Source organism: Mytilus edulis, unplaced genomic scaffold (assembly GCF_963676685.1).
Source record: "Mytilus edulis unplaced genomic scaffold, xbMytEdul2.2 SCAFFOLD_1463, whole genome shotgun sequence".
Lineage (NCBI taxonomy): Eukaryota > Metazoa > Mollusca > Bivalvia > Mytilida > Mytilidae > Mytilus > Mytilus edulis.
This window is the reverse complement of record NW_027267447.1, coordinates 1-24364: the sequence shown is the minus strand read 5'-3', so window position 1 is coordinate 24364 and position 24364 is coordinate 1. Positions and strand designations below refer to the sequence as shown.

General features: G+C 31.7%; 1 protein-coding gene across 1 annotated transcript; it reads right to left on the bottom strand.

Moving 5' to 3' along the window:
• Positions 1–611: 611 nt before the first annotated feature.
• LOC139505489 (ankyrin-1-like) lies at positions 612–24275 on the bottom strand. The gene is made up of 3 exons (XM_071295041.1): positions 24057–24275; positions 7996–8140; positions 612–4715 (listed from the first exon to the last, which is right to left on the bottom strand). Exon 3 carries the CDS (start codon positions 2724–2726, stop codon positions 612–614), a length of 2115 nt encoding a protein of 704 aa, XP_071151142.1. The 5' UTR covers positions 2727–4715; positions 7996–8140; positions 24057–24275.
• Positions 24276–24364: the final 89 nt, after the last annotated feature.

The window sequence follows — 24364 nt, the reverse complement described above, 5'->3', positions numbered from 1 at the left end:
AGGAAGGGGCCTGGTAGTTTTTAGAAAACAATATTCTGACCCTGATTTTGACTTAAAAAATCTGCTGCCTCAATATTTTGTCATATGAAAAAAAAATTCTCAACAAAATTTTCCCGTTTAAACTGTACTAGAAAAAAGTTTGGCATGTGAAACGGACGAAGACATATTCTAACAGAAGTACAAATACCAGTCCTCCCTTTTGTGTATACATATGAGAAAACATTTCAAAGTTATTGATTGAATTCAAATCCATCACACATACGGTACACATTGTAAAAATAAAGGACTTCATTCCTATCAAACACCTTTTTAATTATTTACCAGTATATTTCTTTTTATAGTTTGGGGTAAAATTGTAATGGAAATAATACTATCAAGACGTCCTTCCATAAATCTTTTTTTTCTGTTCTGATTTTGAAGAAATGACTACTCTTCGCCCAATCGAAATGGTGCATGGACATATTTTGTTTCATATTATTAGAATTATTTTCAATATTATCGGTATTAAACTTAATTATCGACACATGAAAGTTTGTCAGCATTGTCAATCTTTTTAACGTTAAAGTACCAATAGTTCGGTCACTACTCAATTAAGTTTGTCGATAACGTAGCTAATTTTGACGGTAAAGAAACATCAATTCGATCACTTCTCTGTTACGGGCTGTATATACTGCGACAAACAGGGGGGATTTACTTTCTGTATTGCATATCATAGAGTCACGCAATTTTAAAGCTACAGATAAAGAAGATTGTTTTTCTATATAACATACATTTGGATCACTATTATGCTCTAACAATAATTTAACAACTTCAGTATGACCCTTAGATGAGGCGACAAACAGAGGCGATTCATTTTTATTACAGCATATATGTGGTTCACAATCATGATCGATCAAATATTTCACAATCTCAGCATTATTTTCAAATGAAGCTATAAACAGAGGTGACTTATTGTCTTTATTGCATATATTAGGATCACAGTTATGATCTAACAACAATTTTACAATATTAGCTCTTTTTGATCGGGAAGCCATAAACAGAGGCGATTTATTGTCTTTATTACATAATTTAGGATCAGCTTTATGGTCTAACAAGAGTTTTATAATTTTTGTATTATCTAGATATGAACTGCATGCGACAAACAGAGACGATTCATCATCTTTATTAAGTGTATTTGGATCACAGTTATGATCTAACAATAATTCAACGATTTCAGTAGTATCTTTCCATGATAAATCGCATGCGACAAATAGGGGTGATTTATTGTCTTTGTTACATATGTTAGGATCACAATTATAATCTAACAGTAATTTTACAACTTCCGTATGACCCTTAGATGAAGCAGCAAACAAAGACGATTCATTATCGTTACTACATATGTTTGGATCGCAGTTGTGGTCTAACAATAATCTAACAACCTCAGAATTACCAGACTTTGATGCCTTGAATAGAGGTGAGTTATTGTCTTTATTACATAAATTAGGATCACATTTATGATCTAACAATAGTTTTATTATTTTAGTATTATCTAGACATGAACTGCATGCTACAAATAGAGGCGATTCACCATTTTTATTAAGTATATTAGGATCGCAGTTATGATTTAACAATAATGCAACGATTTTAGTAGTATCTTCCCATGACAAATCGCATGCGACAAATAAGGGTGATTTATTGTCTTTATTACATATATTAGGATTACAATTATGATCTAACAGTAATTTTACAACTTCCGTATGACCCTTAGATGCAGCTGCAAACAAAGCCGATTCATTATTGTTATTACATATATTTGGATCGCAGTTATGATCTAACAATAATCTTACAATATTAACTCTTCTTGATCGGGAAGCTCTAAACAGAGGCGATTCATTGTCTTTATTACATAAATTTGAATCACAGTTATGATCTAATAATAATTTTACAATCTCAGTATTACCTTTAGTTGCAGCGGCAAATAGAGGCGTCTCATTGTCGTTGTTACATAAATTATAATCACAGTTATGATTTAACAATAGTTTTACAATCTCAATACCACCCTGTATTGTAGCGGCAAATAGAGGCGTCTCATTGTCGTTGTTACTTAAATCAACATTACAATTACTATCCAACAATAACTTGACGATATTAGTATAGCCTTTACGCACTGCTATGTACAAAGCATGTTGTTTTTTGTTATCATATATATCAGGATCACTGTTATGTTTTAAAAGTAGCTTTACAATTTCAGTATGACCCTTCCATGATGCTATATACAGCGGTGACATATTTTCTGTATTGCAAATGTTCGGATTACTGTTGTGCTCTAATAACATTTTAATAATTTCCATAAAACCCAAATATGTAGCTCTTAACAAAGGTGATTCGTTATTTTTAATACAGAGATTCGGGTCTATGTTATGTTCCAATAACAATTTAACAATTTTAGTTTTACCCTTACATATTGAATTGAATAAAACTGACGTTTTTGTTTCATCGGAAAAATTTGAAAAGCTGATATTTGAATCGCAGTCTTTTTCAATAAGCAATTTAACAATATTATCTCGATCGTTGACAACAGCAATTGCAATAATTTTTAAATAAAAACTCACCGACGAAGTATGTGGAGCCATCAGTATTTGATCCTTTTGTTTAAAAAGATTAACATAATGATCTAGCAATAACTTAACAATATCACAATAACCTTTCTCAACAGCTACACACAAAGATTTTTTTATAGCTGACATACTACATTTACATATTTTTACATTGGAATTAGATTCGTTCTCTAACAGTAAACGAACTATATATGTGTTACCTTGAATTGAAGCTATGTACAAAGGAGATTCTATTTGGTTACATTTAGTGGCATAATCCAGATCAGCATCATAACTCAACAATAATTTTACTATATCTGTATAACCCTTACTTGTAGCTATATGAAGTGGTGATACATTATACGTTCCATATCGTTCAAAAGGAGACGGACGTACGCGTTTGGACAGGAAGATTCGCCAACCATGAATTATCTATATAAAGTGGTGATAATTCATACGTTTCACTTCGTTCAATAGAAGACGGGCTTTCCACAGACGTAAACTGTAACCATGATATAGCAGTTCTTTGATCTTGGCCACCCTTTCGATTATACGAGCAACAACTTGGATCAGACCACTTTGGGTACTCTACCTTAATGTTAAAATCAAATTGACGAGTTAGAAAAGGTGGAGGAGAATACGTTCGGAAAGGGTGAATGGAATCATTTGTACTGTTCATGGTAGTCCCAGGAAACAGTTTTTCAATATGACCTAGCCAATTAAAACAAGCGTGTAAATTTGGATTAGCTTTTTGCTCTAACATTACTTGAACGACCTTAGTGTATCCTTTACACGCAGCTTTAAACAGAGGTGTCTCACCATCCCAATTAAGTTTATTCAAATCAATTTCTTTTACCAAGAGTATGGCCACAATGTCGCAAAAACCACAATCCATCATAGACATTACTAGAGAAAATATCGTCTTGTCTGGTAATGAAACAACTATATCCTTAGCAATCTGCTTTATGAATTCATAACGAAAAGATGGATATTTTAGATTTTGATTTAAGAAAACATTGATAACAAAGCCTTGTTCTATATCTCTCGTTAACCTTTCAATATACTTTTTTCGTTTGCTAAAGGGATTTTTACCACATGTTCATGCTCGACATTTTCTTTCATTAATCTTTTTAAAACGAAACGGTCGCGAATGAGGTTCGTGTGTGCTACTTCGAGCGTAAAGTCAATCATATGGTTTCCACAAAAAAACACTAAAATGTCAAAAATCGTATCATGTAGAATGGTGTATTTTGCGTTTTGTTTTTTAAGATATGAGTTTTTTTAGTTTTTCCATGTTATTCTTCACAAATTGAATAGAAAAATTTGATAAAGCAAAGTAATCAGAAACATCCTCAAGTAAAGGTTTGATTTTTAATTTCTCATTAAATAAACTTTCCGCGATGCTGTTATTAAAAATAACAAATAAAAATAGCGTTGCAAATGTGGTCTGATCATATGCGTTCCTAAGTAAATTAAGTTCGGTATTTACTGCTTGAAATGGGTTTGAAAAAAAATCAACTACCGGTATATTACCTAACGTCCGACTACAATAATGCTGACAAAGTACAGGGAAAAAATCGAATTTAAATAGTACGTTTGAAGATTTTAGAAGTTGAATTTCATTTTTTGTTAAATAAAACGTTGCAATACTTTCCCTTTCGCTTTCAGTCAAGCAATAATCCTTTGATAAAAAGTCAAAGCTAAATTTTGATAAAACTTCTATTGAATTAACCAAACGATGTTGAAAAATATGTGTCTTGCACGAAGCTAACAGCTTTACTCGATTGCTATTTAGAATTTGTTTGATGTCGTTTAACACAATTTTGTCTACCCATTGCTTTCCTTTATTTTCATCGAACGTAGCATCACCAAAAACATCATCTATCACAAAAACTTGTTTGCAGTCAGGATTAAAAAAATGTCTCATATCGTTAGGGTTATTTGGAATAATTATTTCATATTCTTTTGTCGTAGACAGTTGCAAAGCAATGTAATGAATTGCGGTAGATTTACCACAGCCCGATGGTCCAACAGCTACTGCTACATTATCTTTTGTTATCATATCTGTTAAATGACTGATGGCTCTTGTTTTTGCAACATGTTCGTTTTCCCATTCAAGTATTGTTTCGTCCCATAGTTCTAAAAAGGAAAATAAGGAATAAAGATATATTCTTGTGACTGTCGCTAGATCTTTATAATAACGTTCTGATAAAAGTATGAAAGAGGATAAGAGAAAAAAGACAAGAAAAATATGTAATATTCTACAATACTATGATAATGACACGGATGTGGTCTGTGCTATTAGTAAACCAGTATACTTTCTGCAGTGCTTTCAACTTTTAGTTAAAGTGTCTAGCATACAGTATATATTCCAGTATTATTAAAAGTACACAATTGATCATTACTTCACAATTTTCAAATCTTCTTCCATATTTATAACTATTTGTGATAAAAAAAAATCAATCTTTTAATCAGGTTTAGTGTTGCTATGCATGATGATCTTACAACGATCTTTGAATAAATGTTTAAACAAGTATTGACGTCTCATGCCGTGTTCACACTGAGGCTTATACAAGAGTGATACAAGTTTAATTGGAATTTTGAACATTTGTTATCAATTAATACTGCGTTTATTCTGAAAACACTCGCAGCTATTAATTTTTGAATGTAGAATTGAATAGTTGTTAGATAATTGATTGGTTTTATTTCAAAGATGTAAACAAAACGACCCATGTGCGCAAAACATGTTTCACATGGGCAATGCGAACGCGGCCTTACATATTTTGTTTGATTGTTTTCGTGATACTACATATTTCTCTATGGTCTGTTACCTGAAAAATATTTCTATTTTTCTTGCATTTCATATCCTTCTTTTTTTCATGATATATGCGTCTGCTTTACTTTTCACAAAGGAGAACACTAAACAAAATAATAGGGCGGGGTAAACGAAAGTACCTGAAACGAATTTCCAAGTTGTTATTGCTGAAAAATACTTTATATTGCGTGCACTTTTTTGTCATCAGGTATTTGAAATATTGAATTAATTCAGCTCTGGGCGCAATATTTTATAATTGTTAATTAGATTTACGAATTTTTGAACACGTTTCAATTTATGAATTGTTGAATTACTCGATACACTAAGCTCCCCTACGACATATAAAGCCTTTCAATATCTAGAAAACATATTGAGAACTTTTATTGTTTTTAATGTTTATAATCATGCAATTTACGAAAAAAACATATATTTATAATATCAAAGTCAACCAATGAATTATAGACTCCTTAGTTGGAAAAGGCACATAAAGAATGTGGCGGAGTTTAAAATTTCATTAGCACTCAACACTCGTCTAAGCAGGGACAATGTTTTACTGAACAACATAAGACTCGTACAATAAATTATAAATGACGTAACTCAAAAGATCAGCACGAAGTACTAAAAAAGCCGATAAGAAATACACGCACCGCACTGATATCAGAGTATTCAGTTTCACTAAAAGATGATAAATAAAGGCAACAGTGTATGTAGTTTTTCAAATTTCATAATTCGATTACGAGAAAACATATCCGGGTTAAAAACTAAAACCGACGGAAACCCATCATCTATAAAAGAAAAAAAAGGAACAAAAGAAACAAACGCTAACATATGCAGAAACGAATTATTTGATAGGGCTGCTATATTCTTGACTTGTAACCGGACATTTTCAGAAGAAAAATTGGTGGTTAAACCTTGTTTTATGGCTAGCCAACCATCCCGCTTATATTGCAATGTTAAAACATATCGCTAAAATTTCAACACTACGTGACAAAATTCATAATAAACACTTATCACAGAGAAACGCACTACTAAATAATATAATGATAGTCGTTACAAAATGTAAACAGTAGAATAAAAAGAAAAATATGTCCATTTTTAACAGACAGCACATAACATCACAAACTGACAAATTGTTCTAAACGAATACATAATCTTGAAATTCATTTAATTATTTTATAGTACTTATTCTTGTTCAAATATATCATTGTTAAACAAAATCAATGTAAGATCCTGACAAAACAATAACGATAGATTTTACTAGGGTGTTAAATTGGAAAAGTTAAGGAAAAAGTATATCAAAAGGCAATGAATTTACATTGATAGTTTCATAATTTATGAACATCATAAATAACATTTCAGGAAAAAATCGGATGTGATTTATAATTTTTATAAGAATTTTACAAGTACAGTCAAATAACATTGCATATAGAAATTAAGGTGTGGGCAACATGAACCTTACCAAAACCGAGGGTAGGGTATGAACTCTTGTGCTCCAGAAGAGTAAAAAAAAATCTTTGGACGTGCACTTGATGATATTAATTCAAATTTAATAACATTTTCCGCTGGTTGTATGTGCTTTCAATACAAATATTCACCTATTTTGAAAAAAACTCGATCTAATATTTTAGAAAATGAAAGAGATAAACGCATTTTCTTTTAGTTCAAGTTCAATGAAGTTGGATATAAAATTTTACCAAGATATGAGACATAGCCCATTTAATGTAACTTGACCGTAACACATTTTTTCATGAAATATAAGAAAGGTCACACAAACCACAAAAAATGCCCATAACTTACATCAAATTATTTTGTTTTACAGAAGCGGACGATACCAAGGGACATTTAAAAGATAAACCATATATGTCGAATTAGAGCTGACAACGCCACAAAATAAGGTTCATACCTAAAAAAACACAAAAAGGATATTTGGCAGCTCATGCATTTTTGCATAAAATTCAAGAAGTTTGAGGCAATGATGCAAATACAGACAAAATCCCAATCAGATATTGACATTGAGGCGCAGTCATCTAAACACTATGGTCTTCTATTTGATTACATTTGTCATTACCCAGTTTCAAAATAATATTTTTTTTCGTAATACTAGTATATATTAATAGGGGATTATAAAAGGAACCAAAAGAGCGGGAAAAAAGATAGGTCAATGTGCTTGTCTACGAGATTTTTTTGTAAAATATTCTCTCATGATTTTTCATAGCTTTATGATTGATAAGTTTAAGTTCTCAAAAACTATTAAAAATAATAAAGATTTTATAAGACTTTTACAGATGGCATATACTTATAAATGTAAAAGATTAAGAAAAAGAAAAATTAGGATAAGTTGGCAAAATTGTTATGGCATTCAAATAAATAAAATCAGAGGATTCCGAAAATCTGACAAAAAAAACAAAACATGACAATGGAACATACTTAATAAATGTTAAAGCCTGAACAACAAGTGTTCAAATTTCAGTGTAATGAGATGATTATTTCTATATTTAAAATTATGTTAAAAACTGGAAATAATTTGTATGTTTTATGCTGCGTTTCTTCCTTTTAGGGAGTCTTTATGGACTAAGAGTTATAATACCATATATCAACACCTACGTCGTAATCCCTTTGGAACCGGGTCTGACGTTCCAATTATGTTCTTGATACCCGTGAGAACCTCCTTATCATTACTATCCAGCTTGCGTAATTTCATGAGACTGCAACGGTCTTCGAAGCTTTTCCCTCCAAGTCGTATGATTGCCTGAAAATATTCCTGATAAGTATCATAACAGTTTGTAAACTACAATTTAGTACTGTATAACATGAACATTAACTTAAGGTAATTCTGCTTTTGAATATCAAAAAAACTTGAAATGGTGCATTGCTGGGCATAACTTACAATTATAACAAAAGTTTCAGCATTTATTGTGTTAAAGAGTATCAATTATAGAGCTGACGGTTCCCTGAGAGGAGAGATGTGGCTAAGCCAATGAAAGAAAGAGAGAAAAGTATGATGGAATATTTTCAGAGTGAGAGATAGAGGATTGTTGACATGTAACTTTCCTGTTGAAGTTTGCTGCAGAGGCTTCCCTGCAGTCAGTGTGGATGTCTTTTTTTGCAGTAGTAATAACTGGCCGGTATAGAAGTGCTGTTATTCATAACTGGGCCACGCAGCAGAGAAAGCGTCTTGCTAGATATGGATAAAGTGAGACAGAAGTAGTTGGAAACCCACCACCAATGGGCAATGATTGATTACATTCGGAGAGTATATTGAGCTTGGGGTCGACACATATGATAACGGATGGCCTCGGCTGAGGACATTAATAGTGTTTGCAGTCATTTCACCAGTACTGTAAGTAAGATTTAAGGAGGCACAAATTACGGCAAATTAATTTCTATACGTTTATGTGATATGTCGCACTTGCTGACTTCTACTTAATTTGGTTTGTTAGATTAGGCATGACCAAATTATTGATAAACGATAACCCATAAAAAGTTAAATAAAAAAAAACGTGCTCCAAGGAAAATTCAAAACGGAAAGTCCATTATCAAAATACCAAAAGCTCAATCACAGCAAACGAATGAAAACCAACTGTTATATTCCTGACACGGTTCAGGAATTTTCTTGTATAGAAATGTTCGATTAAACTTGGTTTTATACATGTAGCTATATAAACCTCTTACTTGTATGACGTTCTAACTCCATTATATTGACAACAATGTGTGAACAAAACAAATAATGAAATGAGTCAGCGACATATTTATACAATTACATTATTGTCGGTTTTTTTGCTGTTGTTCAGAAACTCCATGAAGTAATTGAGAGATTATAGTAAAATTGCATTTATGTAATTAAAACTTCCGTGATCATGGTCATTAATAAATTAAATTGTCTAGACGATAAAAAGCCTTTTTTCGACTGTTTGTATATATAAAGGTAGCCTCAGTAAATATGTTGATGAGGTATTTAATTTAAGTAGTAGTGTCGATCTGATGCTGCTTCTGTAAAATTTTCAATCACAATATTTACCATTTATCTTTCATTCCAAAACTTTTAAGCTTTCTTCTCCTATCAAACTATATCTATGTTCTTAATTTTTTTTAGCATTTATCAGTTCAATACCGCTTATCGTACACAGATTTCGTGGATCGATCAAGAAATAATATAACTTTGTGAAGGACCACACTGATTTCAACGAAAACAGTGTGAGCTCCAAGTGGTAGTAATTGTCTACCCTAACCACAAGACTCGTATTGGTCTGTTAATTTGACTGTCCCTCTGGTATCTTTCGCCCCTAGTTTATACACATATAGCCTTTAAAATTTATTTAATTGCATATATATTGATCACGTTCTGTCGCCAAATAACCCACATTTCAATTAGGGATTGCTTGTTCTTTATCCTAGCAAAGTTGAGGTTAACAAGATGTGTCGAAACGACACAAATTGCCCCGTCTCAAAAAGATGAAAAATCTGAAATTTCCATAACACTTGTGGAAAAAAACATGATGGTAGTCTCAGATATAAACCAGCTCAAAATCTGAAGACATATAGAAAAAAAAGAATGTATAACTGTGTTTTTCAAAAAGATTCAAAGCTGTAAACCCTTAAGTTTGTCAAAAATTATTGGAGCGCAATCTAATTAAAATATTGATCTCTGATTACGTTATACTACATATGAGATCTAACAACTATCAATATGTAGTTTCACTTCTGACGATTTCACACGTGCCTTTTTAAACCAATTAGAATTACATGAATTACATTACGTGGGTACATGACGACAGTTTGTTACGCGCTTCAAAAACAATGTCGACTAATAAAGCATTTTGTAGACATTGTCATCGAATTAACATTACAAAATAACATTCAATTGAGATGTTGGAATGTTTCTTTAAGTAGGAAGCTTAAACAGACATGAATAATTTTAATTTGTGCCGCTCAGCACCCCCCCTCCCCCTTTTTTTTCCGATAAAACGAACCGTGGCCAACTTCAACCGCAGGGTTTTGTTACAATTAACCAGGTTTACTTTCCATACGAAACCCGAAAAAAAACAACCAGGTTCCTTACTACAAAGGAAAGACGGGATTGAGTTAGGAGGAAATTACTCCAAGGGGGGGGGGGGGGGGGGGGGGGGTCGGGTGGCTTTTTTTTCCAATTTCTTAAAGGTGTTTCTATTTATTTTTTTCACAAAAAAAAATCAAATTTCAAATATTTTGAAAAGATTTATAAAGAAATCCTATATGCACATTTTTGAACAATAGATTTTTAAGAACTATGACAACATTTATTTGAATCCAAATTCAGACAGTGTCAACTGTTCAGGGTTTGCTCAGTGAAGCATTTTGTTATAGTATAGAATTAAGATGGGCAAAAAGACATTTTTAATTGGTGTACTGTATATGTTTTGTGTTGGAGAAAGGAGTTTCATAAGAGCAAATTATTGTCGCAGGAAATAGGAAACCAATATCGCCAACTTGGGTGAAGATTAAGTCCCCATAAACCACAAAGACTTTAGGCGTGATAATAAGTGTGGGCCATTTTCTGCATTAACTGAGTCGTCCAATTTTAAGATACTTTGTTATATTAATCTGCAAGAATACAAATTGTAAACTAAGTTTACAATTGTGTAAACTAAGTTTACAATTGTGTTCCAATAAATATGCACAATATATTTGACTGAAATATTTGCATGCAAAGGAGCTTTATTCTGATATTAACTTGCATACTAAAATGGGGCTTTCAATCCATATTTAATTCTATATATTTGAAATACTTAAGTAACTTTACTTCAATTGAAGTATTTTAAACATGGCTAAAAGAATAAATAAAGTTACAAGTACCTGCAGTGGTGACTTTCGTCTTCCACCCTCCTGAGTGTAATATTGACCAGGAACTAACTCTCAAAGTGCTTGTGTTAGTATACATGTATATATATGGTTAATATTGCCGCACTGTGAGTTTATGCATAACTCATGTCATTTGAATATAAATATATATTGTTTAAATAATAATAAAGAATCGCTTTAACTTTCTATTGTACTAATTTAAATATTCAGTATGTAAAGCTAAACATAGCGTACTAAGCTACCTTTTGTTTCAAAATACGCAGTGCAAAACCATTTTTCGTCAATCGTCCAGAAACATGAATATGAAATATGAATATGATATGAATGTGAAACATATAACACTGAAAACACAAATAACACAATATGTTTAATAATGAAACAAAATAGATACATGTATCCTGTGACACACACCCCCTCCTGCAAACAGTTTTGTCTCGAAACTATATCCAAACCAATATATCAAACCTATGACTCTTTTGAAATTTGGACAACCTAGATATGCATGCGGCAAAAGCCTCTATACTCATATGTAGTATAACGTAATCAGAGATCAATATTTTAATTAGATTGATCGGAGCGGAACTTTACGTAAACTTGATATGTAACTTATCGTGGTTAACTCACATACCAAAAACCAGCCCAATATCTGTAAGCGTTTAGGAAAAAGGTCCGTATAACTGTTACCGTTCCGAAAGTGCGGACAAAAACGTACGGGGAAAGACAATTCGATTGGGCAGTGGCATCTCTTTGGAATAATCTCCCGAACAGTTTAAGCCAATGCAAGTCCTTAGAGTATTTTAAATCTAAGCTAAAAACTAATTTTTATCGCATTGCTTTTTAATCCGATTTTTTCCATTCTCTTTTACGGGTTTTTACTAGTTTATGTAGTTTTGTATAAACTTTTAATGCATTTTGTTTATGTACCGTTTTATGATTTTTGCTTGTTTTGCATGCTTTTAACCTAGATTGCTATTTATTTTTTAATTTGTTGTTTTACAATGGTTGGCTTTTTTTTGTATGGACCTTTTATATTATGGTAGGCATTTTTGTTTGATATTTTATGTTAGTACTTGAATCTAACACAGTGTATGTTTTATGTTTTTGCCTTTGATTTGTTTTTATTACCATGCTTTTATATAGGGTGCTCTATAAATTTTCATTATTGTTATTATTATTATTTTCAAAAATGTATCAAAGCCCAAAGCCCGTAATTTCTGCAAAAATAAGCCGAGCAGAACAAAACTTAAACTTGATCTGTAAATAAACTCATCATAGATACCAGGACTAAATTCTGAATATACGCCAGACGCGCGTTTCGTCTACAAAAGACTCATCAGTGACGCTCGAATCCAAAAAAGTTAAAAAGGCCAAATAAAGTACGAAGCTGAAGAGCATTGAGGACCAAAATTCCTAAAAGTTTTGCCAAACACAGCTGAGGTAATCTATGCCTGAGGTAGAAAAGCCTTAGTCTTTCAAAAATTCAAAATTTTGTAAACAGCAATATTACCATAAAAAAAGTCCGTATAACTGTGGTTTTCAACGATTTATCCAAAGTCCAAAGCCCGTAATTTCGGCAAAAATTAGCCGAGCGGAACGAAACTTAAACTTGATATGTAACTCATCATGGTTAACTCACATACCAAAATAAGCCCAAGATCTGAAGGCGTTTAGAAAAAAAACTCCGTATAATGGTTTGTTGCGGAATGACGGAATGACAGACAAGGGTAAAACTAAATGGCACCGACAACCGCGGAACGAAACTTAAACTTGATCTGTAACTCATCATGGTTAACTCACATACCAAAATAAGCCCAAGATCTGAAGGCGTTTAGAAAAAAAACTCCGTATAATGGTTTGTTGCGGAATGACGGAATGACGGACACGGGTAAAACTATATGGCATCGTTGCGAGGCCATAAAAACAGTACCATATTTACTGATTCTTATCTTAATCTTTTACTTGAAAACGATTTCAAGTTTAGATCTATAGTAGAAGTGAGTATTGCAACTTTCCAGTTGCTAACTTGCTAATATTTTTTAATCATTAAAAGAATTATATTCCTGATGCATAATTTTCAGCAACAAAAGTTATGAGGAAAAACAGCTGAAATCGACACTACATAATATCTACGGGCACCAGAATAGCAGTCTGGCCTGTCACTTTACCGATAAATTGTTTGATTAATGTTTTTTTGGCCTATTTCGTGGCGGTCAGTTTTTTGGAAGAGGAAGTCGGAATGCCCGGAGAAAACCACCGACCCTCGATAAGATTAAGTTACAATCCCGGTCAATTAAGATCAGAGTCGACTGCACCCGGATGAACGGGGTCGAATTCACAACCTCAGTGTTGACTGGCTAGTGATAACAGTAGTAAACTACTTAGACCACTTGACAACCGAGGCTTCTAATTTACCAATTGTGCTCTACTCCTGACTATATATCAGAATAGCCGTCTGATCTGTTAATTTACTGATTTTGCTCTATTCCTCATTGTAACAATGTCATGAATATGATTTGCAAGACAAATTTATGTATGGATGCAGAAAACGCTTATCATTTTGACGGTGTTCTTTCGTTTGAACGTCATGCATTTTGCTTATTAATTGTTCATTGTGTTATTCATCTCTGTCTGTCCGTCTGACATGGAGGGCATTGTTTGTCCGGCTAACTCCCCGTACAGTTTCCAAGCCGGAATTTTAATATCATATAGGATTGGAGAACATATAATAGTGCTAAACTACTCTCCCAATCGTTTTCAAGCTAAAAGTTTATAGTATTTTTAAATATATCAATTAGAATTAAAATCAAACTTGGGGAACAAAAACACCAAGTATTTCAATTTTTTTTTCGAAATAAGTTGGAAAGCTGAGATAATTTACAAAAGTAAAGATGACCTGAGATATATTTGATCATATTTTCCTTGTGATCTGAGCTACTATAGTAATGTGGAGCTGAACGTTCAGAGACAGTACCGGTGTAGTTGAAAAAGATATGAAAGATACCTGAAATCGGAGAGAATAACAATTTGATTATCAAAAATAGATTTTATCCTTAATTACTTATCTGTCCAACACAATATAGCTAGAAAGAAACATTGCTTATCAATGTTTCGGGAGTATATTGAAATTTATCTAATATTTTTTGGTACTAAATAAAATAGTATACCCCTAAAAAAAATCGAAGACAATGTCATCCGTCCTCAAGCATCAGTATGAAACTGAGGACGCAATAATTATAATAATGTTTTGATTTTGCAAATCCTTACAATTCCAATCAATTGTCTATTAACATGTTTTAGAATTATAAATATACATAAGGTTTCATTCACCTCAATCAATCAATGTTACAATCGACTGATTTGACTATTTTTGTCACAGTCCTTTTCGTCATATAGCTCATCAACTCATTCATTTTTTTGACATCCTTATATTTCAAATACTCGTCGCTGAGCGTAAATGATGAAGGTAAATTAAAAACACTTAGAACGCATGGAATTTATATCTTGTTTTTCACCAACTATTGCAGATCTTTTTGTTGCTTATGCTTTTCTACGGAAGCGTATTAGGGACAGAAAAAATAAAATTGGCAGTGAACTTTTTTTTCAAAGTCGAAATTTTGACTTTTCAAATCTCGAAATTTTGACATAAACTTGAAATTTTGACTTTAACTTGAAATTTTGACTTTTCAAATCCCGAAATTTTGACATAAACTTGAAATTTTGACTTTCAAAAATCTTGAAATTTCGACTTTTTGAAAAGTCGAAATATTGACTTTTTCGAAACTCGAAATTTCGACTTGTGAAAAGTCGAAATTTTCACTTTAAACTCGAAATTTCGACTTTTTTAAACTCAAAATTTCGACTTTCATAAAACTCAAAATTTCGACTTATTTTAAACTCGAAATTTCAACTTATTTTAAATTCAAAATTTCGACTTTTTGTAAACTCAAAATTTCGACTTTTTTAAAACTCGAAATTTTGACTTAATTTAAACTCGAAATTTCAACTTATTTTAAACTCAAAATTTCGACTTTTGGTAAACTCAAAATTTCGATTTTTTTTTACAATCGAAATTTCGACTTTGATCTCTTTTAAAACTTTGATGTTAGTATTCAAACACAGTTATTACAATTTTAGAAGGAGTAGACATGGACGCAAATTATTAAAGCGTCATCAACACATTTTGGCAATTTATATTTTGAAATAGGTTTTGTTCCATGTTTTAGTTCCCACGACACTGTCATAGAATCGTCATATCTGAGAACATATAGCATCGCAGTTTCAAAGGCCTGTTTGGTTTCCCAATAGCAAGTCACTGACTTTGCCTTGTTTAAACAATGGTAAATCAAGAGGCCAAAAATGCCATGCATATTCAGGGCGACAAATGAGCTGCTCGGTTTTCTAGTTTTGGAATTTTGAAATAAATAAATGGTTCTTTTTTCTGGAATGTTGATTCAACTCTACAAGTTGACATTCTTATTACACAACTATTAACCATTGTCTTTATATATCAGACTGTTGAATAAAAGTATGTCGTAATTAACATGGGTGTATCGGAATAACGGGGTTGTCTTGATACACATATCTGAAGTCCAGACTTGAAATATGTATTTGAACGTGAAACATGTTTTATTTATTCTTCGGCAAGAACAAGATTTTCTATCTAAAATAACCTCTTTAAAATGGTTTAGTTTATTAAAATGTGCTTATTAAGTTTATGATGTATATGGCTCTCCGCTTGCTGATATAAATGACTGTGAATGCGGTAATCGCAAACGTATAAATACTTAGGAAAATTCGAAATTTTGAGTTCAAAACATGTCGAAATTTTGAGTTCAAAACAAGTCGAAATTTTGAGTTAAAAAGAAGTCGAAATTTCGAGTTTAGAAAAAACCGATATTTCCAGTTTTAAAAAAGTCGAAATTTTGAGTTTAAGTCGAAATTTCGACTTTTTATAAAGGCAAAATTTCGAATTCTAAAAGAGTCAAAATTTCGACTCTTTGAAAAGTCGAAATTTCAAGATTTTAGAAAGTCAAAATTTCAAGATAAGAAAAGTTAAAATTTCGAGTTAAAGTCGAAATTTTAAGATTTGAAATGTCAAAATTTCGACTTTGAAAAAAAAGTTCACTACTACTTTTATTTTTTCTATGTCCCTAATACGCTTCTGTACTTTTCGTGGTCTGACATCTGTTACAAACTATTTTTTCAAAGTGTGTAAAATTATAAAAGTAATTGTTGACACAATGTAGGAGGAGGATGTAAGGTTAAATGCAATATGAGACGAAATGATACGTTAACTTGTGCAAGATCTGATGTTGAGCGAAAAACATCGATGCTTATGAATGTATGAAATATGCATCGTAATTGCATTTGAACAGCTGCGTTTACTACCAATTTGAAAGTTAAACATTTCATCTAGAATGATCTACTGGAATATTGTCAATAATAAATTTAATATGCAGAAGACGCAAAGTTTCATTATTCTTCAAATCATTTATTTCTGTTGTTTTTATTTTACCTTTTTTTCAATTTTCATTTTTTTTTTACCTTTCAACCAAATAATGTTTTTTTTATTCTTAACTTTATTGCCTTTTTTCTTTATTCTTTTTTTAAGGGGGTGGGGATGGGTGCAGGGGATGTTGTCTTTATTTTTGAATTTGTAAACCATCTCATATATCTTGAATTATTTCAAATTACTATCTGATACTTAAGCAGAATAGGATGCATAATTTTACTAGCATAAGAGGATCTACTAGAAGAAGCTGTTTATTTGGTCGTTTATGGTTGTCTTTAAATTAAAAGTCGGTGAGATTAATAGACTACAGCAAACCATTAAAGAGAATGAAAAAATAATCTATGAAAATGATTTTAAATTTCATATTTTGCTGGATTATTTTTTGTCGTGTCTCTCTCATCGTTGTCTTTTTTTTATATATTTATCTTGAACCTTTTTAAATTATTTATCACCGACAACGCATGCAAGATCTTATTTTCTTTAAATATTCTTCTCACGGTCATAAATCTACATGAAATATTTGCCACTGAGCGTTCAGAAAACATATACCAATAAATCTTATATTCTATATTGGTAAATTGTAGTATTATAAAAACTATAAACATTATCAAATAAGTGATTCGTTTAAACTCTGGTCAGATATTGTCAGTTACATAGTGTGTGTTACGTAGTAGAGAATTGATAAGAAGTAGTGGATTCGTAAACAATAATCAACGAGCGACTTTAGTCGCGAGTTGATTATCATTATCGAATCCACTACTTCTTATCAATTCTCTAGCTTAACCCATTTCTAGTAAAACGACTATCTGTTTCATGATCTGACAATGAATCAACTGAATTTCATGAAAATAATTTCGTATTTTGTCTTTTTTATTGTCTAATAGCTGGAACTGACTAGATCCACACGGTTAACATTTAAATTTAACTTAAATGTGTAGTTATCTTCCCTTTTTATTACCAGATTTTGTATTTGTAAATGATTATTTCATTCAATGTTGAATCATTACAAACAATATATATTGATTAGATTTAAGTATTCATAATTCATTCAAAAAGACATATAATTAATATACGTAATTTTTTAAATCTTTTTTTGAAAGTTGAAAAAATTTGACTACCAACATTTAGAAACCTTTAATATTTACATATATAGTATTTAGCAACCGAATGAACAGTTCCCCGACCTTGCAAGGGCTGTATAGCCAGTCAAGGTCGTTAAAAACTTCCATTTGTTTGTGAACAGTTCATGTCGTCAATATCTCCCAACTGATTAGGTTTACAACACACATTAACTTGAAATGACTTAAACATTTTAAATCTTATTGAAGTGAAAATGTCACAATAACATCACTTCTCTAGAAACCAGTTGATGATAAGATAGATACAAGTGATAAGTCTTATTTAAAAAATTGTATATAAATTTTGTGTAAAATGGTTCCCTTTCATTATCTTTTGATTATTGTAACATTATTTCATTTGGCATCCATCGACAATCAGTTAATGAACTAGTATTATGTGTGGTACTCATTCTGAAACCCAAGCAGACTTGCTCTTATTACTAATGTACAATATATAAAGTATTCAATTTTGCAGAGTATCATGAAAGCTGTTCATAGCCGTGATCGTCTAGTCGTTGGCATGGTAAAAAAAAAATTGTGATACCAACAGTGCCAAGTTCAAGCCTAGTATCCTGAATGTTTTTTTTGCAATATTTTTCTCTACTAAAAAGTAAAAACACAAAAATACTGAACTCAGAGAAATCAATTCGGAAAGTCCATAATATTGTTTTTAATCTTAGGGGTATATTTATTTCATTTTTACTATAAAGTTGACGATTTTGTATCTAGTTTTCCCGCCAAAGAAGTAGTTTTATAGTCAAAGCTTATCACTCTTTATTAAAATTAGAGTCAGTAAGATGTTGATTTATATAATCAAACAAAGAAAAACTAAGTGATCATGGTATGATATCATTTTAATACTAAAACCAAAATTAAGCATTTGCCATGATGAAAAGGGAAAGGCCTTGTACATTAAAAGTGATAAGTGTAATGTGTACATGGATGTTTATTTTATTAAGGAATTGTACTAATAAGTAATATTTACAATTCATTGATTTAAAAATCACCTGTGTAGATATTTTATTAGATGACAAAAAGACTGAAATACAGTATATTGACATGCATTGACAGATATACGATATAAGAGTGACATTTAATTAGTAATTTATATCGGCACTCGTGGTCTAGTGGTATCGTGCATAACCTACAGACTTTACTGACGAAAATACGCGCGATTTCGAATCTTTCATTGGTCACTTCGTTTTTGAGAATATCACATGCCGTAAGTTAAAAGTTTAAAGTTATGATATAAGTTATCTTAAGTTAACATGGTGGCCAGTGGATTCTTGAAAAATAATCCACTGTTAGAACAATAGACTGACGTCAGAGAAATGGGTTAACTACATGTAATACGATATATACGGGGTCAGTAAATTCCATAATGGAGTTTAAGCCAAAATAAAACCTCATATGAAAATTTTCTGACCCTGTATATATCGTATTAGGTCACTAACACACTATGTAACGAATTTTACTCTACCGACTATCTTGATTTGTTAAATGTATACTGGAGTTGTCTCATTTAAAATCATACCACATCTTCTAATTGTTATATTAGAGAGTTCAATTCTAAGGACACACTCCCATTGGTCTGCACAAAAAACTAATAGACACTTCTCGTCTCTCTCCTTATTTTTTTTTTAATTTCCGACACATTGAACCCATCAAAGATACAAGAGTTGAGTTTCGGCTTCGAAAGAAATTTTCAAAACAGTACTAGACCAAAGCAAGGGATTCAAGCGTTATATGCCATTCTTGTGCATTCTGAAATTGAAACAGTTTAAAAGTTATATATTTGTTTACGGTATAAGTATGACCACATCAGTGATAAGTCATGGTAACACAGATTGGTAAATAAGATATAAATGATGAAAAAGAGGAGGATTCATTGGCGAATTATATACATATTCGGTTTACAAGCATGTTAATACGATATCCTGACTGGATTGTTTAGCATACTTGTTCACACGGAAAAAGCCGAAAGGCAGATTTATCACCTAAATTTGTGTTATAGAGATAAAAAAGACTTATATAATAATGTAAACATGACTGAATATTATGCTTAATTTAAACTAACAAGAAAAACGAGAAACAAGAAATAAAAGTGTACGTGAATTAATAAAAACGAATTGTATTAAGCATTTTGGTCTTGAAAATCACGACGTCAAAGGAAATAAAATGACGTTAAATATATATTTTTTTAATTTTCTTTCATCTAAACTGTCTCGATCGTTACAAATTAACGGTAAAATATTACATGCTGAAATTTATAGGGTGGGTAGAATACACTATGAGGATGTTCTATGTTCTTTATTAAAAAGTTTTGATGCAATTTATATTTTATCATTTTTTACTCTGACGTTGGGCGCCTTAACGGAGAACCAGTGTTAAAAACGATGATAGTACATGTACGTATGGTGTGCATATATAAGATTGTTTTTTTTTTAATTTTCAAAATGATTGCCTGTTAAACAATTATATCTAAATAACATAACTATAAACAACTGTCATACAAGTAAAAGCTTTTTCTAGCTTTAAAATCAGGTTCAACCCACCATTTTCTTTGGAAACTGACTATATACGTACCAAGTTATGAAAATGATAAATGTTCATGACTTTTTCGACCATTCGATAACGTTTGATTTTATCAGTTTTTATGGGACTTCCCCTTTTTGTATTTACCTGGAGCTTTTGGTTTTTTTTTATACTTTTTTGGAAAGCAAAATGTCTGTCCCTTTCCAATATACCCTCATTTTCTAGTACAAGTTTAAATTTCCGACCCTTCAACACTCACGGTGGGTATGGTTATCCTGCGAGAGAACGTACTGTGCTGGTGATTCGGGTCCTGACGGGTGCTGGTGATCAATGAAAAAATGTAAACAAAGACAAAAATGATGATTTTTGACGTTTTCACTCGTAAAAATGAAGAAAACAGTTGAGATTTTTCAATTTCGTTTCTTATGGGTTCATATATAAACCATTAAAAAAATGACCCTCTAAACTGTTTCAGTAAACGTAACACAAAAATGCTCATTTTCAGAAAATCTCGAACTGAAAAAATAAAACAAAAATGCTCATAGAGTCCGCTTTCTATACCGCAGTCCACACCGACAAAACAATTTTGTGAAAAAACATTGCAATTTATTAAAATTGAGCATTTTCTCAATTTATTCATGTCCTGATACTGTGCTGGTGGGTCCTGTCATTGTGCTGGTGGGTCCTGATACGGTGCTGGTGATTTTGGATAAGAAGTTGGTCATATTTGAAACAAATGTTACAAAATCAATAAAATTAGCCAGATAATTGTTGCCAACAGGATCTATGACTCCTATTTTAGCTCTTGTGCATCCATTTGGCTGTGTTTTCAAATGATCTGAACTTGTATTACATAATAACATAAAAGGGCAACATCTTTCGTCCAAATATCAGATAACAATATATAGTATCTAAAATAAGTTAAAAATTCCACAATACTATATAATTCATTTTATGTGTCAATTTGTTCGAAAAAGTAGACAAGAAGAGACTTTTTTTAATATCATGATTATATGTCGCTTTCTAGATCTATGCTTCGCATTTATTTCAGATGACATGGACTCCTCACCCTGATGACCCTGTTGCCTTTCATAACTTTATCCGTATACATATATTAATAGTTAAACAAAAGGCTGCATGCAACACGTATTTTTGTATTTAAAATGATTCGTTGTAACGAGAATATTTGTGGTGAATGGAAACTGTGAGGGTCACAATCTTAAATTGCTTATAAATGTTGATGGAACCAGTTTCGTTATCTGATCTGAATTTTTTGAAATGTGCAAGGTAGATAGACATTTTATTTTTTTTTTACTCGGTAAAGACCATTGTGTTGATCCCATGCTAAAACATAACAAAAATCTCTGTACAAGTCTGTGAATTTTCTACAAAAATAGTGATTTATTTTCACTAAATTCTCTTTTTCTACTAAATACAATAATGAACTATGAATATTAATGCTTTGCAAGAAGTTTCCCCTTGATATATGTACAAAATTATATTTATATTATTCATTGTCTGTGCTGTTTTGATACTATTGCCAGTTTGCACATTTCGGAATTGACAGGCCACAGGAGGGGTCATAAACCGTACACGAAAAGATAAAATATTGATATAAGTACTTAATATGCATCTTTGAAACCCCCACCCCGGCTTGTTTTTTTTAGGAGCCTGGGGTGTCTAAAAATGGTCGATTACAGACAGCTGAGTACGCATTTTACTTTCTAGGCGTGTTATTGTTGATTGTTAAAGTCCTGAAAACGGATAGATGGAAACAAAAATGTTTTATATATCCTGGCTTTAGATTCAGTTTTTTTTAAAATATAAATTTAAGGCTACATTTTAATATAATAATTCTATGAATTCACAATATAAAAAAATGCAGAAAAAAAAAATGAATGAAGTGAAATATCTTAGTAAGGAGTCATTACTACAGAGATGGTGTGTTTGACACACAAAACTTAAAAGCTAGTGATATTACCAATATTAAAATAAAAGTGTATTTTAGTTGGGTATTTTTTCCATTTACTCATTTTCAAATATAATCAAGGCACATTTTATTTTTAATTCATGGAAAATATTTATATATAGAAAAGAAGGACACATTGTTCACTTCTTCCCCTGTAATTCTTTATCAAAAATATTTATTTTGAAATGAAAAAAGCTATGAAATCTTAATTTTATTAGTGTTCTCTAGGTTATCTCGTCTTCAATTCTCTGACATATTCTAGCCTGCCCTTTCATAAAATAGTGATTTGTTTTAGTGTTCCTATCGAACTTTCGAGAAAAAAAAATATCTATATTTAAGACAAAAAAAAATGTGTTGGAAAAATCTTACAGCAAGTGATTCTTAATAGCTATAAGATACATTTTTCTTTTACAATACAACTTTTAAATCTTACGGGAAACTATTCAAGCTTTCACTGTAACCTCGTTCTAACTTATCCCCCCCCCCCCCCCAAAAAAAACACCAAACAAACAAACCCGCAATTAATATTGTCATTCTTATAGTCAGCACTCAATTGTTCACAAACAAATGTGTTTTAAGCTGCTTAAGACATGATTCAAACGCTCAGAAAGTCCTTTGTTCTATATTTTTGCTCTCCATTTTTATGCAAAACCTTTTACATTTTTATCTTATGGGTTATTGTTGAAGGTCGTACGATGACGTATGGTTGTTAACACATACTTCCTTGGTTTCTTATGGAAGTTTGTCTATTGACAACAAACATAACCACATCATGTACTTTATATAAGTATTGTATAAATTACAACGTATTTTGGTGAATCTTGCAAAATGATCGTAATCCCGGAAAATCGTAAACATATCTTCATTTCTTCAAAGGGGGCAAGAAGGGTTCCATTAACAGGCCAATAAATAAGATTACAGTTAGTTTAAGATTTTTTTTAAAATAGGTTTTTTTTTCTCTCATAATAACAGTAAACAAATTCACAACAATGTCATTTCAAGAAAGCAGACAACAGCTAATAAGTCAATAACAGTACAGCATAATGATCTTGAATATTTGCCACTTTTAACTAAAATATAAAAGCACAGAACCAGGACATAGGAGCACAGAACCAGGACCGTTTTTCTTATCACCAGCACAGCGTCAGGACAATTCCGTTTAACGAACTTGCACGACTTTTGCAATATAATATTGTTGTAATATACTTTGCATGGTACTTATGACACATCAGAGAAAATTAAGCAACAAAACAGTCGTTTTATTGCCGTTCTGATACAATGTAAACAAACCCACCAGCACAGAATCAGGGACCCCACCAGCACCCGTCAGGACCAAATCACCAGCACAGTACGTTCTCTCGCAGGACAAACCATACCCACCGTGAAACACTGAGGTTGTGAGTTATGATCTTCACTGGCGGAAGCACCCGACTCCAATCTTAATTGACTAGGATTGTCTGTTTTCCTATCGAAGATCGGTTGTTTTCTCCAAGCACTTCGGCTTCTTCCACCAATAAAAACTGGCCGCCAACGAAATAGCCCAAAAGTAGCACTCAAAAGTGTCGTTAAAACACCAACAATCAATCAATCAGTCAATACTATTGAATTTCGTTTTATTATCAAGACTTCTTTAATTTCAAAACGTTTGCTAACTTAAGTCATATCATGTGGCGCTAAAAGAATGTAACCTTACCCGCGATATTTCATCCCACCAACTTTTAAAAGTTGACTCTGATACAATACCATCGTTACTGTGCATTATTTTGTTTCTGTAGTATTTAATCCTTGTCAGATCTGCTCCATCGGTTTCATTTCCAGAAAAGGGTAGTTCATCTCCAACTTCTATGTTGGTTAAATTCTTAATGAGACATATCATTAATGTCAGATCGAAAGTGTCAGAAGCGGGTTTACCTAAAATAATGTTGTCAGACATATATATATAAACAGTTTTAAAATTCATTTGAACGAAAAACACAATAAACCAAAAGATCACAATGCATA